The sequence below is a fragment of the Plodia interpunctella genome, chromosome 28, assembly GCF_027563975.2.
Source record: "Plodia interpunctella isolate USDA-ARS_2022_Savannah chromosome 28, ilPloInte3.2, whole genome shotgun sequence".
Taxonomy (NCBI): Eukaryota; Metazoa; Arthropoda; class Insecta; order Lepidoptera; family Pyralidae; genus Plodia; species Plodia interpunctella.
Window position 1 is genome coordinate 729,095 of NC_071321.1, and position 18,171 is coordinate 747,265.

General features: G+C 37.0%; 1 protein-coding gene across 1 annotated transcript in view; it reads right to left on the reverse strand.

The window, feature by feature from the left end:
- The window catches only part of LOC128681722 (uncharacterized), a 61,699-nt gene extending 43,745 nt beyond the window's left edge, over positions 1–17,954 (reverse strand). The window contains exon 1 of the mRNA XM_053765846.1: positions 16,018–17,954. Within this exon, the coding sequence (XP_053621821.1) occupies positions 16,018–17,517 (1,500 nt within the window). The 5' untranslated portion in view covers positions 17,518–17,954. The remainder of the gene's footprint in view (positions 1–16,017) is intronic.
- Between the last annotated feature and the right edge of the window lie 217 nt (positions 17,955–18,171).

Here is an 18,171-nt window from a genome sequence, read left to right on the forward strand (position 1 = left end):
AACATTCATTGCAAATGAGGTCATAGGAAAAGTGGAATACTTTAATAATTATTTTTTACACACTAAATACTGCTTGCCTGTGGTATTAAATAAAGTAAATTTTGGGTCAAATAATATTAGTCACAGTCTACAAGTGTAGTGGCGTTCAGCTTCTTTAGATAGATAGATAGATAAACTCTTTATTGCACCATTCACAAAGGAGTTAAAAGTTACAACAAGATATTCAAACATAATGAGTGCAAAGGCGGACTTATCGCTAATGCAATTTCTTCCAACCAACCTTTGGATGAAAAGAGAAACAAGAGGGCGCAGTAAACTTAACAGAATTAAATAAATACACAAAAAATAAAATATTAAAATAAAAAGATATAGAAGAAATATATTTACACATACAGACAAACGTAAATGTTGTTGTTATAGAATAATAAATAAATATATATTAGATTAAAGAGGTTACAGACTAAGGAAAAAAAGATCTAATGACTGGAACGGAGGGCTGGGAGTGCTGGACTAGACGCGGAACAGGACGGACAGCGACAACGTGACTACGAGATAATCAAAAATTGTCTTTTATTCAAGTCCCATTCAACAAGGAAACATGTTTTTTTTAGTTTTCGCTAATAAACAAAACTATTGTCCTGTTATATATACGTGACACAAAATAAGTTTAATTGTTACGACTGCTATAGCAGTCGTGCGTTCGCGAATGTGTTAAGAAGCTTTTATAACAAGGAAGCCATTGCTTGCCTGTGGTATTAAATAAAGTAATTTTTGGATGACATACTATCAGTCTACAGGAAAGAGTATTTTTTAGTTTCCGCTAATGAACAGAAGAAATTGGTAAACATGTGATGGTGACGCTAGTGTGCATGTATGTACGAAACACAAAAGAAGTTAATTTTTACAACTGCTACAGCAGTCGTGCGTTCGCGAATGTGTTAAGAAGCTATTACAACAAGGAAGCCATGTGTTACTCTATTAATAACCTGACTAAAAATAAACTCTCCCTCATTCATAAACGCGTTATTTTTGTTTACGTCTGTCGTTGGACGGGCACAAAAAATGGTAAGCCCTTCTGGCATGATAGTGACCAACACTTTTTTAATCAGTTTCTTTCGGCATTTCTTCTCAGCTGCAGTGATCGTTCCGAAATGCTAGTAGTTTCCAGCTTTGGTAAATATCAGTCAATTTAGAATATGACGTGAGAAAGTGCATGTGAAGGTCTAATTTCTGGATAAATGATTTGATTTTGGAAATTCACGAGACCGAGTCGCGAGTGTATTTATACCACACTATACATTTACTATATTTTGTCCGTCTGTCTGTAGATAGCGCTCGAGACAATAACACCCATTTACAGTGATCACATCTGATGAAAACAACCTTGACCCCTTTGTGAGGAGAGCGAAAAACATTGTCAGTTTTGTCTCATTTTCGCGAGCTGCGATGCCACAAGACTTTGCGTAAAAAGAATGCCATTTAATTTAAAAGATTTGAAACTAGCTGCGCCCCGGGGCTTCGCTCCCGTGGGAGTTTCGGGATAAAAAGTACCCTAACTAGTAAGTAAGTAGTGCAGTAGGACTAAGTAAGTAAGTAGTGTTATTCCAGGTTATTTTCTACGGTTCCCTATTTTTATGCATACAATTTTATGTCACAATTTAACATGGCATACTTTTACTTATCATAATAATAGTTACGCACAATATTGATTTGGCCTAATGTTTTATGTACAATTTTTTTTACGCATACCTACCATAAGCATAACAATTTTAAAGCATAATATTCTAAAGCATATAGGCGGCTTATGGGTGGCCCGAGGTCCGCCCCGCCGCACCCTGACCTACTGCTACACTATAGCTTTATGCAAATCAAAATTATGGTAAAGTACATTAGCCTAAACTATATGCTTATTGAAAAGGTATGCCAAAAAAAAGTATGTCAAAAAATAAATGCCTAACTCATTATGCTAAATTAAATTAGGATAAAAAATTTACGCGAAAAAAAGGGATCCCATATTCTACCCGTGTACCAACTTTCATAACAATCGGACCAATGGATTTTGCCCGAAAGGGTAACAAACATACATTCGCACATCCTCACAAACTTTCGCATTTATAATATTAGTAGAATTGTTCGTACATATATTACAGACAATATAATCTAAATATATATAAATTATTCATTATGATTTGACACGGTTAGAATATTTTATTATAGTGTAATCTTTACATTACTGCCCACATGAATAGATTTTACTTTCTATATCACCCACACTACTGGGGTATTATTTAATCTGTGCCCACACGGTAATCTGTACCGTGTTAGAGTAACTTTATAGAGCGCGCTTGTGCAAATAAATTGACTGTTTTGTATGATAGACTAACTGTTAAATCGGCGGCGGCGTGTGGTTCCGCCCTAGGATATGACTCCACTCCACATCCTCCCGCGAATGTCGTACAAAGCGACTAAAGCCGGGTCCGCAGCGCTGTGTTTTCGTGTTGGCTTACACGAAAACATTGTTTACTAACCGATTAGGGGCGTGGCCTAACAGTAATATAAAAATAACAAAAACATCTTTTCCGAACCGAATGGATAACATCCCCCGCGTTCGCCTGCGGGGAGGGGAAGTGACTGACAGCACAGCGCAATATGGAGTACACAACCATAACAACAATAGGCGCAGCGGACGGCCGGTTTTCTTAACTTGATTTTATAACATATTAGAAAATTGGCGCTGCTTTCTTTTGTCTGTACAAATCCATTTGTCCATCCCATTGTGTTATTCCTTCAATCGGAGCGAGTTTAAATAATATATATTAATATATTAGGACAAATCACACAGATTGAGCTAGCCCCAAAGTAAGTTCGAGCCTTGTGTTATGGGATACTAACTCGATACTATAACGATACTATATTTTATAAGAAATACATATATAGATAAACATCCAAGACCCGGGCCAATCAGAAAAATATCATTTTCCATCATGACCCGACCGGGGATCGAAGCCGGGACCTTTATAGGTAGTTGAGTCGGAGTTTACCCGGTCTAACTTGGTTGCGCGCGCTCTACAATAGTTGCAGACAGTTTATACTCTCTCTAAACGCACCTCGTATTCCCAATGCACTTTCACACGTACAAATAATGATACAGCTTGAATTATTATCTTTTTTCGTTGTCATCATCGAAATCCTACCAATATTATAGAAAGTTATGAGAACGTTTTCTTAATAAAAATACTGGACTGATTTCGATGTAATTTAGTGTCCGAAATCCATCCTAATATTATGAAGTGAAAAGATCTGTTTGTCACAAACACAAAAAAATCTCAGAGATAGACGAATTCAAGGGAGTAATATTAGGCTTTTCACTAAACACGATTTTCATACAAATTTTTACCCCCCGCCATAGTCATTTAGAAGTGGATTTTAAAAAAAAAGTAGCCTATGTTTGCACGCGGGTCTTTAACTACATGCATGCGATGCAATGCATCAAAATCGATTCAGTGGTTTAGCCGTGAAAGCGAAACAGACAGACTTTTGCATTTATAATACAAGCTGCGCCTAATATAAATGCTAATTTCGGAATTTCCGGATAAAAAGTACTTACCCTAAAGTGGGACCAATTTAATATGTCACATTTGACATCTGTCAGCCTGTAGCTAGAATTGTCAAAAAATGTCTTCTTTTGTTTAGTATTATTATATATTCAAAGATTTTGGATAAACCCCTTCCCTTATCTTTGTAGTTCTGATTTTGTAACAATAAATATTGTACGCCCTCCGTTACAAGGTTACATTTATGAATTTGGACGAAGTGTCAAATGTGACCTGTTAAATTGATCCTACTTTATGTGTTATTCCTGGTTATATTCTACCCGTGTACCAAATTTGGCCCAATAATGATTTTGCGTGAAAGAGTTTTTTTTAATCGATATTGTGCAAATCGGAAACATGCACTGATAACGTTTCCGTTCATTCACTGAGGTGAATGACTTAAAAACGTTACAAGCAGTGGCGTAACTAATGTTGACCTAGACGGGGTAGGGCTCCGGGGCTCCCAAGATTAGTGGCCCCTTCTGACTTATACAGTGTGACTTTTTATACATTGATCTACATGCTCAGTCCATGATTCGGAACAACTTTTAGTATGGGAGTAACTCCGAAATCGCGAAAAAAAATCAGCTGTGCTATACAAATTTAAATAACAAAGTTGTTTATATGGATCGGGATAAGGAAAATATTATATGGATCAGCTCTGATTTTTTTTTCGCGATTTCAAGGTTGCTTCCATACGAAAAGTTGTTCAGTGCCATCGACCGAGCATGTAGATAAAATAATGCCAATGTATAAAAAATCATCCTGTACAAACTATAAATCCCTGTATCCATCATACTAATCGAAACTTCCATACTAATATTATAAATGCGCAAGTCTGTCTGTCTGTTCGCTTTCACAGCTACATCGATTTTGATGACATTTTGTATGCATATAATTAAATACATTAATAGGCTACATTTTTGGTATGCGTGTAGTGAGACCCCCGTTCAAACATAACCTACTATTTCTCAAAAATCAATCCCCAAATTACTATAATAGTAGTGAAACTTTGTATGAAAACGCGCGGGCGAAACCGCGGGCAAAAGCTAGTTTAAATATAATTTACTAATATCAACATTGTGACTTTTATTCCTAATCTCAGTACGTAGAACACTGGAGCACGTAGAAATCGGAACACGAGGAATACAAAACAAGCTAATATTTGGGCCCTAGATTATTTTTTGGCCCAGGGCCTTTTGACACTTAGCTACGCCACTGGGTTACAAGCTTCGGATAACGATGATTGTTTTGTGACTCATAAGTCATTGGTGAGTGCATTAGAATTGACTTAGTCCTTAACTAAGTCAGGTACGAAAATTGATAATTGTTAACATTTAATTCTTACTAAACTATGTACACAGACATTTTTTTCTACCTCGGTGGCGCAGTGGTAAAGTGCTTGCCTCTGAACTGAACCGAGAGGTCCCGGGTTCGGTCCCCGGTCGGGTCATGATGGAAAAGGATCTTTTTCTGATTGGCCCGGGTCTTGGATGTTTATCTATATATGTATTTGTTATAAAATACGGTATCGTTGAGTTAGTATCCCATGACACAAGTCTCGAACTTACTTTGGGGCTAGCTCAATCTGTGTGATTTGTCCTAATTTATTTATTTATTTGTTGTATTAAATATGTATATTGATGAGTGAACATTGCGTAGTTTATGTGATAGCTTTCATTTGAAAAACCAGCAACGTAAAGAAAGAAAGAAATCATTATTTATTCGGCAAACACATAAAATCCTAGAATCTGAAACGGTTCTGCCGACAATTGCGTCGTCCACGAACGTTTCGTCGACAGAATGTTTCGTCATCGGGCGTTTGAACGACAGAACCCATCATCTGCGAACGATTCGCCGACAGAATGTCTCCTCTATTCTGTCGGCGAAACGTTCGTATACGAAGCAATTGTCCGAGAACCGTTTCAGACACAAAATGCGAACATTAAACATTAACACCACAAAAGGTACAATACAAAAGAGTATCTAAATCGAATCTGTTTCGTTAATGTACAACGAACATTATGACTCATCTTACAACCAAATAGGTGAAACAAAATCTGAAGCAGTAATGAATGAACTGCTTCCTATAGCGCACGACGCAACACACGATGCGAACAATAGGGATCTCGCACCTAAGATAACATTTATAGTCAAATTCAAAATTCTTTATTCAATTTAGGACGATATACATCACTTATTGACGTCAAAAAAATTACTTAAACTAAGTCTACTGCCGGCTTCCAAAGCGCAGGTGAAGAAGAAGCGGCGCAACAAACTTCACCGCAGCCTTTTCTCCAAGGACGTCAATTAACAAATATAGGTCTTATATATATATATATATATATATATATATATATATACCGGATCTAAATACGAAGATTTATAGTTGGTAGGAAAGACCATTTAAAAAATATATGAAATTATATAAACTAATATTCAGCACCATCATCAAAAAATACATTTTTGTAACAACTTTTATTAAGTTATCATCACAATACACGTAATATTTAATGTAGCTGTCGAATAGACTATATTTAATTGCGAATATATTACCACGTTGCGACGTCACTTCTACGTATCATTTGACGAGCTCGGTGGCGCAGTGGTAAGGTGCTTGCCTCCGAACCGAGAGGTCCCGGGTTCGATCCCCGGTCGGGTCATGATGGAATGTCGGGGAATGATCTTTTTCTGATCGTCCCGCGTCTTAGATGTTTATCTGTATATGTATTATGTTATAAAATATAGTATCGTTGAGTTAGTATCCCATAACACAAGTTTCGAACTTACTTTGGGGCTAGCTCAATCTGTGTGATTTGTCCTAATATATTTTATTTACTTATTTATTTATCATTTAGTATGGACCGTTTGGACGAGATGTTTGATTTTATTTTTGTCATATCTTTGTATTGAAGCATTGTCATTATCACAGTATTTTTAGTATTTTTTCACTGGTGTTTCTAATGATATACGTGTAATGAGGGCCTACGATAAAGGTTCCTAAATTGAACTGAGTTGCATTGGAATCGTTCCGTAAGAGTTGATGGTAGGCCTACAGTTATTATATATACAGAATTTTACAATCATTATAACAGTTCGCAACGGCATCGACACGCGAATCTTAAGATATAAGATTGGCCCGGGTCTTGGATGTTTATCTATATAAGTATTTGTTATAAAATATAGTATCGTTGAGTTAGTATCCCATAACACAAGTCTCGAACTTACTTTGGGGCTAGCTCAATCTGTATGATTAGTCCTAATATATTTATTTATTTATTTAGCATGATCATGTAAAATGAGCCATTAACAGATTGCATTAGACTCTAATACTCTACTACTAATACTAACTACTCAGAAATTAGGAGTAGATAAAATAATTGTAAAGCAAATTCTAATGCCGAAAGAAACTCATATAGTGTCGGTCCCTATCATGCCAGAATTGTTGTACACCCCAATTGTTGTGCCTGGTAGGACCCATAAATATACTTATATTTTATACTGGCTTCCGCCCGCGGCGTCGCCCGCGTGGCGTTGTGGCTTCGTCCGCGCATACCTTAGTATTGTCAATATATCGGGTTACAAGTCACGTATCGCGATGGTAACTCACACCTACCAGATTTAAAAGTTACACCATCCGTTAAATAAATCTGTGAAAATCGTATCTAATTCAGCAGTTGTTTCAGCGAACAAACATACAGATAGACAGAAACCTATCCAGATAAACACGGGAAATAAGTAATCACTTATTCATATAACAAGACACGTATGGACACGTTTAATTGAACTGGCACGTCGCGCGATGTGGCTCAGTCAATAGTAGGTAGATCATTGTTATATTGTAAATTCTCACAGAGCAACATTCTTACTTCTCTCTCGGTCTAATAAATCGTTTGTGTTTTTATTCTATAACCAGGAAGATCTGTAGGTTTAATTAGTGTTATAGAAACAACATGTGATGTTTGTGATGAAACGCGATAATGACCTTCTGGCATGATAGGGACTTACACTGTTTAAATGAGTTTTTTTACAGTTTTTCTTCTCAGCAGTGGTCGTTCCGAAATGCTAGTAGTTTGTAGGGTTTCGAGAAATACTATTTTTAATTTAAAATTTGACGTGAAAAATGCTTTTGATGGTCTAATTTCTGAAAAATTACTTCGACTTTGTCAAAGTGTAATATCAAAGTAAAATATCGGCTTTTTTTTTACATGCCAATTATAATTCCCTTGTCCCGTCTGTCTGTCTGGTCGTAAATTACAAGTATAATTTCTAGTAGGTACTTCCGCTTGTACAGAGTTGACATTTTCCACGTCGCTACAGTTTCCATGTTATTGCACACGTTGAATACTAAATATATAAGTCTCTCTGACGACACTAAAAGATTGTATCAAAAATTTCATTTTTGTAAAAAAAAACTTATTTATAAATAAGATTTTTTTTTACAAAAATATCTATAGAACAGGGCGGTAAACTGGCTAACGGGTCATCTGATGGTAAGCGGCCACCGTTTCCCAGAAACAACTTCAATACCAGGGCCATCACAGGAGTACTAAATCACGCATCCCTTTGGGATTTGGATTTCGCAGGACTCACGTTTTTGTTGCAACGACAAATTGCAATGTGTGTTATGATTGATTGTAAAACTGATTATAAAAAAAATACTTACGTTTTTATACACAGTAACGGCTTTTACTTTTTTTGACAATTATGCTTCTTGACCAAATCTTACGGGCATCGCGTATTTTCAGGATAAAAAGAATGTGTTAAACAAAGTTAGATGAAGCTTTCAAAACAAGTTTATTTGTCAGACAAATTAAAAAACCCCCGACTTTCAATATTCATTTCGCTACAACTTTTGAACGGCTGAACCGATTTCGATCGAACATACGAGTATCTAAGAACTACCGCATAAAAAATTGCTATCAAACAAAAAAAATCACCTATTGATGAGCTACGGTGCCACGTACACAGACAAACAGACACACTTAGCGGTCGAACTTATAACACCCCTCTTTTTGCGTCGGGTGTTAAATCCCAATAAACTCCCAATCTAGAATTCAACTGTTTTACTGTTAGAATTCTCTTATTCAATTACCTTGGTTACCGGTTCATATCCTGTCTCACATTGCACGCAATTTTGATATAATTACTGTTTTATCTGTAATGTTTATTGCAGGCGAACAGATTACCAAACTTGGGCGGATTCGGTATACAATGCTGGTTTTCCATTGCGGTAAATAAAAGCACTCATACCAACTGCGCAATGATCACGCATTCGCGTCGGCGTGTCTCCGAGTGTGGGATAGCCTGTGGGATACTATGTACTAGCTCATAATAATTACGTCTTTGTGGACAGACTATCGGCAAATAGTTCGCCAAACTTGTACAGTTTCGGCGTTCATTAAATTTTTTCTTTGCGGTAAGATATGAAAATTCCTTTTTTTGTATCCAGTTATGATTCAGATTTCGTTCTGTTATGAAAGTGAACCAAAGGTTTAAAAAGCTAAAAGCTCACAAACTGTGTGTGATTCCGCCCTAATAGGGCCTAGGGCCAGTCCATATCCTACATGGAACGACATCCACGGCAGGATATGTATTACAAAGCAACAATATTATTCCCAAGGAAGGTTAACATCAGGCAACGTAAAATCACAGTCGAATCTTCAAAATTGTAAGGTTTTTGTTTACACTGACCCCGCGCTACACGACCTCACAGCTCCGAAAGTAACCGCACGCAAGGTTGAGATCATATCGAGTGTGTTATTGCTAACACTGATGTCAGATTTTATTCAAGTCGCCTAAAGGCATCTGACATAACTTTTACGACTACTTACCGCCGTCTAGTGGCAGGTAGTCGCATACACACTAGTGAACTAAACTGCCCACCAGTGTGCAGGTTTCCTCACGATGTTTTCCTTCACCGGAAGCAAGTGGTGGTCGATGAAAACTCCTTTATTATATATATATGAGTCAGATTGGTATACAAACTCATATGGCACGAATACGATACGAACCTGAGACCTTTCGAACCACAGACGGGCGTCTTAACCATTACACCAACACCGCTAACACCGCTTCTATGAGATTAAAGTTACACATTAATTTTCACTTCATTTAAAACCCAACTCACGCTTGACCATCGCAATCATCAATCTAAATCTCAATTTGTCATCTACCGTTCTAAATGCATTAATTTGTTCTTTCACACGCACCTGACAATCACTAGTCTTTATAAGTTTAAAGATAAAGGCTATAATAGCTTGGCGTTAATTAAGTTTGGGAACTAGGCCGTTAGGAAACCGACAGTGACCACGGTTATAATGTATTATCTGTAACAATCTCATGTATAAGATCATTCTATTGAACCGTGTTACCGGTTATTTATAAGTTCTTCTTGGTTTGACAATTGTTGTAATATTAAGCAAAAAAATCAGGGCGATATACAATACATGACATTGACGTCAAAAATTTACTTTAAAATGTCTACTGCCGATATCCAAAGCGCAAGTAAAGCGGCGCAACAAATTTCAATAGTGCCAGGTTCAAATCTAACTCGTACCATATGAGTTTGCATGCCAGTCTGACTCATACTATACTAGCCCCGGACTTCGCTCCCGTGGGAGTCGGGACGAAAGTAACCATGAGTTATTCCAGGTTATATTCTACGCGTGTACCAAATTTCATAACAATCCGTCCAGTAGATTTTGCGTTAAAGAGTAACTAATAAAATACACACACATCCGCACAAAGTTTCTTATAATATTAGTAAGGACAGTAGGAAGCTTCCGGTGAAGGAATACATTGTGATGAACATTGGGCTGGCTACGTTAACTATTTAATTACAACCTGTCTATCTCTTGTGCTACTGTAATACCATAATATGCAATGGATTGGAAAAAAATGGCGGATTCGGAATACATTGCTGGTTTTTCGGGATAACAAAAGCTCTGATAAAAATCACGCAATGTTCGTTCATACGCGCCGACATCTGCACGAGGTTGGAGGTAGTGTGTGGCTGTCGATTACATCACTCTCTCATACACACACCGACGCGAATGTGTGAACATTGCGTTGTTAGTACGAGTGCTCTTATTTACCGCAATGAAAAACCGGCAATGTACACGGAATCCGCCAAAGTTTAGAGAACTGATGCGCACGACGAACAGCGGTCGACGACAGTGTGGAGGCGGCATAAATAGTAATTGGTCGATCGGCGATCAAGTAATTACTATATTTTCACGTAATCCCACCTTTATCACTTTTACTAGTCACGCAACAACTATTATAATTAATAGTTTAGCACTTTCACAGCGGAATACAATGAAAAGTAATGTCATTATCACATTATAAACTATAGTCCATTCACTATTACGATATATTGAGAAATAATTGTATTATTTGTATGAGCACGTTCCCATATAAAATAATTTAAAAGTCATTTTCCAATGTACTTCAAATCATTCATTCAGAAATTATACCTTCACATGCACTTATTCACGTCAATCTATTATTAGTAATTTCTCACAAGCTACAAACTACTGGCATTTCGGGACGACCACTGCTGAGAAGAAATGCCGAAAGAAACTCATTTGAACAGTGTTGGTACCTATCATGCCAGAAGGGCTTACCATTATTGTTTCTTAACATTTTCCCTCGTAACTAAAAAAACCAGAAGGCCTACCACGAAACATAAAAATCACTCGGCACGTTTCTAACGTCCACATTCTGTCTCTTTTTCCCATATCGCGTATAAAAGGGAACGTGTGGACGCGAAAATAGGTTAAATCTTTTAAATGATAAGAATTTCGGACGCTCATTAGAATTCTATTTTTTTAATATTCCCTACGTGCTTTTGCCCAGCAGTGATATTATATTCCAAGCTATAGTGCTTAGTGTGGGCCGTTGAGTGTCGTCGTCAATTGTGTCAAATGCAACCTATTGTTATCCCACTGTACATTTTACTAACAACTGAGCATTGTATATTCCAAGTCTGCAATTGAATATAATATGAGCCTTGTGTCAATGTGTTAAGATTCAAGTATACATGGCTATTTGATTCAGTCCTTGGATCGAATATCGGTTTACTGGTAGCAAGTAAAATACTCCCAATGTCCCAAATCCCTGCCCTGAATCGTGCTAACCTCAGTTGGATCTGAATTGAATCGTTATTGGCTTTATAGTTTCGGTTATAAGAACATTTTCAAACTACTGTACTAAGTAAATAAAATCCCGGCTATTGATACTATTGCTTTTCCTCAAACCATCAATTGTCAATCGAAACGCAATTGATAGTCTACTACCGAGCGGTGTAATAAAGTATTCATAATCTGTTGTTCACGATTCAGTTTTGATACAAGAATATAGCGATTAGAATCGAGGTTCAATTGCGATCCGACTCAAGTTACTAGCACCATTGTGCGTAGTGTTGTTGCCGTTCGAATCAACCATCTTTCTCTGACAGTTGCTTCTCCTTTTGAGTGATGACTGATGACGACAATGACAAATCTAAAATGATTCTCAAAAACCGTTGCATTTCTGTTGTTGAAAAGAAATCTATGGATACAGAGAAAGTATTCGCAAACGACACGGTAATGGGACCGTAATGACCCGGGTTTGAATAGGAATCTCAGTTGTTCAGGGGGTTTACCATGAAACGTAAAACACGTAACACGTCGATTTACTTGTGTAAATAAACTAGTACCTATTTAATTGAGTTAAATTCTTATAGATACTTACGCAAACCTCGCGACAAGCTTTTATGGTCATATAAATTGTGTATAACGAGGTTATCAGTTAATAGTTAAAATTTGAAAAGAAAATTTTATGTTGTTCTTTTTGGAGCATTTAAATCAAAGCTCTTTTAATTAGTTTTTTTTTCTTTTAATTTATTTTTACACGATGTGGTAAGTACATAGGCTGCTATTTATGTATCCGGAATAACAAAATTAAACAAACATATATTATTACATATGGTTTTATTGTTTCTCGAAGTATTCTCCGCGATGATCTATGCACTTCTGCATACGATGAAACCAATTTTCAAAGCACTTTTTCCATTCTGATTGAGGTATGTCCAAAACGTGTGTTTTGAACGCATCAACGGCCTCTTCGCGGCTCGAAAAACGTTGACCACGTAATTTATTTTTAATGTTTGGAAATAAATAAAAATCATTGGGTGCCAGGTCGGGGCTGTACGGCGTATGACCCGTCAATTCAATCTTTTGACCCTCCAAAAAATTTTTTGTTTCAGCCGACTTGTGGCAGCTAGCATTGTCGTGATGAAGTATGATTCTGCGTTGTGGGTTGTTCTTTCGTATTTTTTCAAAGACTTCTGGCAAACAAATGGTGGTGTACCATTCAGAATTAACCGTCCTACTATTCTCTAGTGGCACTGTAGCTACATGTCCGTTGATACCAAAAAAACAAGCGACCATTTGCTTTAAAGTGCTTCTCGCACGAACAACTTTTGTTGGATTCGGTTCATCTTGAAAGACCCACACCGTTGACTGCTGTTTAGTTTCAGGGTCATAAGCATAGATCCAGGTTTCGTCACCTGTGTAGATATTATAAACAGCTTTTGACGTGCCACGGTTGTATTTTTTTATCATTTTCTTACACCAGTCGACACGAGCCTGTTTTTGATCTACGCTCAAGTTGTGCGGAATCCAACGCGAACAAATTTTTTTAACAATTAAATGTTCGTGTAATATCGCGTGTATACTCGTCATACTAATGCCCAGAGACGCCTCTATCTCGCGGTATGTAACATGACGATCTTGCATTACTAATTGTCGCACAGCATCAATATTTTGTTGTACCACTACCGATTTAGGACGACCCTCCTTAATTTCATCCGTGAGCATAGACCGTCCACGTTGAAATTCCTTAAACCAATAATACACAGTGGTTTTCGATGGTGCTTCATCTCCAAAAGTTAAAATCAGTTGTTCGATGCACTGTTTTTGAGTTAATCCACGCCGAAAATCATAATAAATCATCGCGCGAAAATGTTCACGAGTTAAATCCATGGCAATGAAGACAAGCTATTTTCAAAATTGGCGCCAATTGAAAAAAACAAATGACAGGGACATGAAAAATATTTATTCTCTAGCCGAAGAGTTCTATTTTCAAATGTTGTAATTACTTTTTAAATATTCTAGAATTATTGGCCAGTTCCGGATACATAAATAGCAGCCCTCGTATTTGTACGTTTCGTGGTAGGCTTTCAGGTGGTATGTCTGCTCGATGCGGGAGCGATTGGCTACGTAACGCGAATTAATTTTGCCGTACGAGGTGGTCGAGGGATTATAAATAAAGCCTTGACAGCTGATAGGCAACATAGCTTTCCCAAGAATTAGATCTATCTGTTATCGCTTCCGAACTATCGATACTTTGAGAATCGTTACTTTCAATCGAGAAAGGCTATCGATAGGCGTATCGGTTGCTATTTTGGAACAATAGAATAATATTATGGATCGTATCGAACGAGTGAGTATCGATAATATCGATTTTATTGAGGCACACATGACTTTTTAAATACTCCGTCTACTTAATTACATGACGTCATTCTATAACTCTTAACACAAGGTATGTATCATGTTTATGTCCCACAGAAATCGTTGGAGCATGAGCTAAGGTTGTCACAGTTCGCTACCCACTACCCCTCGCGAGATATCTGATGAAGAATCGTCCGGTCCAGCTGCGTTGTCTTATTTTATAAGACTACTAGCTGTTGCCCGGGGCTTCGCTCCCGTGGGAATTTCGAGATATAGCCTATAGCATTGCGGTCTGGTTGTCGCTGCGTCACAACGTCATAGGTAGGTTATAGTGGTATAAAATGGCTGTTGTATTTTCACTTTTGAAGTCGTTAAAACCAACCCGTGTGGCGTGTTACGGCCCATAATTCTTATCCATCCTATAAGGAATACCAGAGCAAGCAGAGTTTAAATGACCGTTGATAATTGATTGATGATGAAATGTCTATATCCTAACTAATATTACAAATGCGAAAGTAAGTTTGTTTGTTGCCTCTTCACGCTCTATCTGCTCGACCAATCTTCTTGAAATTTTGCATACATGTAGTTTGAAGTATGGAGAAGGACATAGGGTAACTTTCACCCCGGAAAAATGACAGATCCCGTGGAAATTGCCGTGGGCAAAAGCTAGCCGCTGAGTAGACTATTTGCAATTTTCTGAGTATGATGACGAAATTAGAGGCCATATCTAGTAGTAATTATAATTAAATTAATGAATAGCCCTTCTTATGTTTAGTAAACAGTAACCACCAAACAAACAGATGGTCTATTTTAGTTCATTGTTCTAAATTGATTCTAATTATAGCGAGGAAGTTTTAGATCGTATGGTGATATGACTCATGTACAGAAACTATTATAGATGGCGCCCTACTGTTTGGGAATTAACTAGGCAAATATTGGGTGTAATGCCTAGTGTTGCCCAACTAGTTGACCTCGGAAATCATCTATAATATACTGTCGATAGCATCGATACTATTGCTGCTGAATATTCCAATAACAATCGACTCGATTTACAAACTAAAGGTTGTGATGAGATGGAAGGTATGGTACACCGGTCCAGTAATTAATAAAGATGTTAATCAGTGGTGGTCACTAATTCATAGTGGTCACTGAACCCAAGATATGTTCGTAGGGCTGATGTGAACTAAGTAATAGTTTAAATTTGTAATTTCTTCTCTGATTTTGTTACATGTTTGAGAAACAAGAATAACTTTGTAATAAATTTTGTATTTGTATTTTATGTTGATATTGTATTAAAGGTTAATAACTAATGATGAATGATAGAAGAGCGAGGGTTTCTAACGCAATCATATTTTTGCTTAAAAGAAAATCTCAATGTATTATAGATAACGATGTAATGTTTTGAGAAATTAATAATTTTTAATTTAATTTAATCGATACCATCGATAGTATCGGCTATGACTATTGTAACAACAAAATTAATACTATAATCTATCGATAGTGGACTATCGATTGGCAACACTAGTAATGCCAGTTCCACACTGTCGCCGTACTGTCGTAAGAAATAATAATGGTAAGCCGATCTGGCATGATAGGAACCGACACTGTTCAAATGAGTTTCTTTCGGCATTTCTTCTCAGCAGTGGTAGTTCCGAAATGCCAGTAGTTTGTAGCTTGTGAGAAATAACTATAAATATAATGATTGACGAGAAAAAGTGCCTGTGAAGGTCTAAATTCTGAATGATTTGGATTTGAATTTGAATTCGAAAATCCATACCATTTCAAGTCACTTTTATCAAGTAAAGTTTAAATTACTATAGAAGATTTAAAATCAAATCAGATGATGATGTACACCTAGTGGTACATATGAAGTCACTCATTACAAATTTAAGTTCATAAAGTTTAATTAATAAAATTATAAGACTCACCTGTTCTAAGCTCCTTGAATTCCTTAGATCTTCTAAACTTTTGCTTAAACTCTTACTGAGATTCAATGTTCCATACATATTCTTCTTCCCCGCTACATCTGTGCAGGGCTCATCGTAAATATGCTCCTTCTCCACGTAAAACTCTGACTTCTTACAATCACAACTCAAATGGCACTTAAAACGGTCCTGTTTTTCGTTGAACTGACATTTTACACATTTGTCATTACCGTTAAATAATTTAACATCATCTCGCCATGAATCGTGTGAACTCATTCGACTATACGGAAGACTGGTCGTTGAATTCATTAGATTCGAACAATTCAGTTTGAAACAATTCAAATCTTTATTCTGATTAGGTAGCAATGTTCTATGTGTTATATCAAGAATTTCTGTACATAAATAGTGTATTTCTTTCGGCTCTTTCTGCTTTTTCAAACTCATATCTGCTTCAGCTATGTCGTAGACATTTTTATTAGCTTCACGTTTCTGCAAGACTTGTTCTAATTTTTCTAACATTTTCTTAGCATCTTTTCTTTCCTTCTCTTTGACCTCTGGAATAGGAGACGTGGTGAACGTCCGCGGAGGCTTTTTCGGAGGTGGACCAGCAGGTAACGGCTGCTTCAAAGCCTTTTTTAGTGTATCCGTTAATATTAAATGAGGATTTTTACGTTCCAATTTGATAGTGTCACTGGATACAGCCAAATCGTTCATCGATTCCAAATTGGAATCGGGTTGAACTTCAATTTCTTCTTGTTTTTCAAACTGTGACACCAGTTTCTTAGTCCTACCGCGGTCTTCCTCCAAATTTTCTGTTTCTGAACTAACACCACTATCGGTCATAGCATCCTGTTTGTCTTCACGCTTTTTCGGCTTTAAGACTTTCGCATACTGCTCTAAAATATGTGGTGGCACATCACTATCAGGTATAGAGATTTTGACATTGGAGTGACTTTGAGTGCCCAAATCAATAAGATCATGAACCTCGCCAACAACATTGTGATCACTCATTTGAAAATTCTCTTTTTTCATGCGATCCTCTAACAAATTGCCTAACCTCTTTAATCTATCTTTACTTAGCTTTTTATCAGCCATTTTTAAACTAAAATCACTGGTTTCCGAACGACCATAGCAACTCCCATGTCTCTTAGGAGTGCCAACTACTTTTTGACTCCGATCGCAGCGAAACGCATGACTCCTATGGAGTTTTTTGCCCGGATCACTGGATTGTCTCGAAAGGGCCTTTTTCACATCACTTTTGGACTCCCTGTACAAATAACTCACGTTTGCAACACACTCGTCACTCGATGTGGAATCGTTGTCGATTTTGGCCTTATTTGTCGACAACTCATCATTTTCCTTGTTGAAACTGCCGCCAAATTCATTTCGTTTGAACAACTGTTCAGAGGTCCTCTTCCTCAAAACTATCGGGTCACTTTCAATAGTCAAGTTTTCGAATTTACTTTTTATCGCTTGAACTCTGTTCTGAGATTGCGATATCATTATTTTAACCGAGAATACATTTTCTGTTTTGTTTTTTTTTTTTTTAATTTAATTTTTTATAAACACTGCACAGATAACTTTTAACGTCAGTTTGCACGACGATATTTGGCTAAATCTGCACTGTTTTAATAACAAATAACTGAAATTTAAACACGAGTATTACTAATTTTCTATTGATACCAAACAACACTGCACTGAAACCTGTTGCACTGTTTTTTTTTCAAACGGTACCTAACAACGATCTTTTGTTTACAACACGACGAAACTTAGCACAATACACTGGGTAATTAGTTATTGTTGCAAAACTGAATGCCAATAGCCACGGAAATTGTTATTTCACTGTAAGGAAGTATTTTGAAAGAGAATTTCAAAGAAAGTTTACAAAAACAACAGCCGCTGTTGTTCATTCATGTCATTTACTGGCCTGGCTATGCACTCAGTCAGTGTTGCCAGTTTAGGTTTTTATGACCAAACTACTACCATGGAAAAAGGCAGTGTATCATATATACACTGGTCGCGGCGACGGCGGAGCCGCCAACTACCTATTTTACAACCTACCGCACGCCTGCCTGGTGGCCTCTTTTCTAACCCTATTGTTTTTTTATCAACTGCCAACTTTCATAAACCTCGTTATTGTGTGAAATTTAAGGTAAT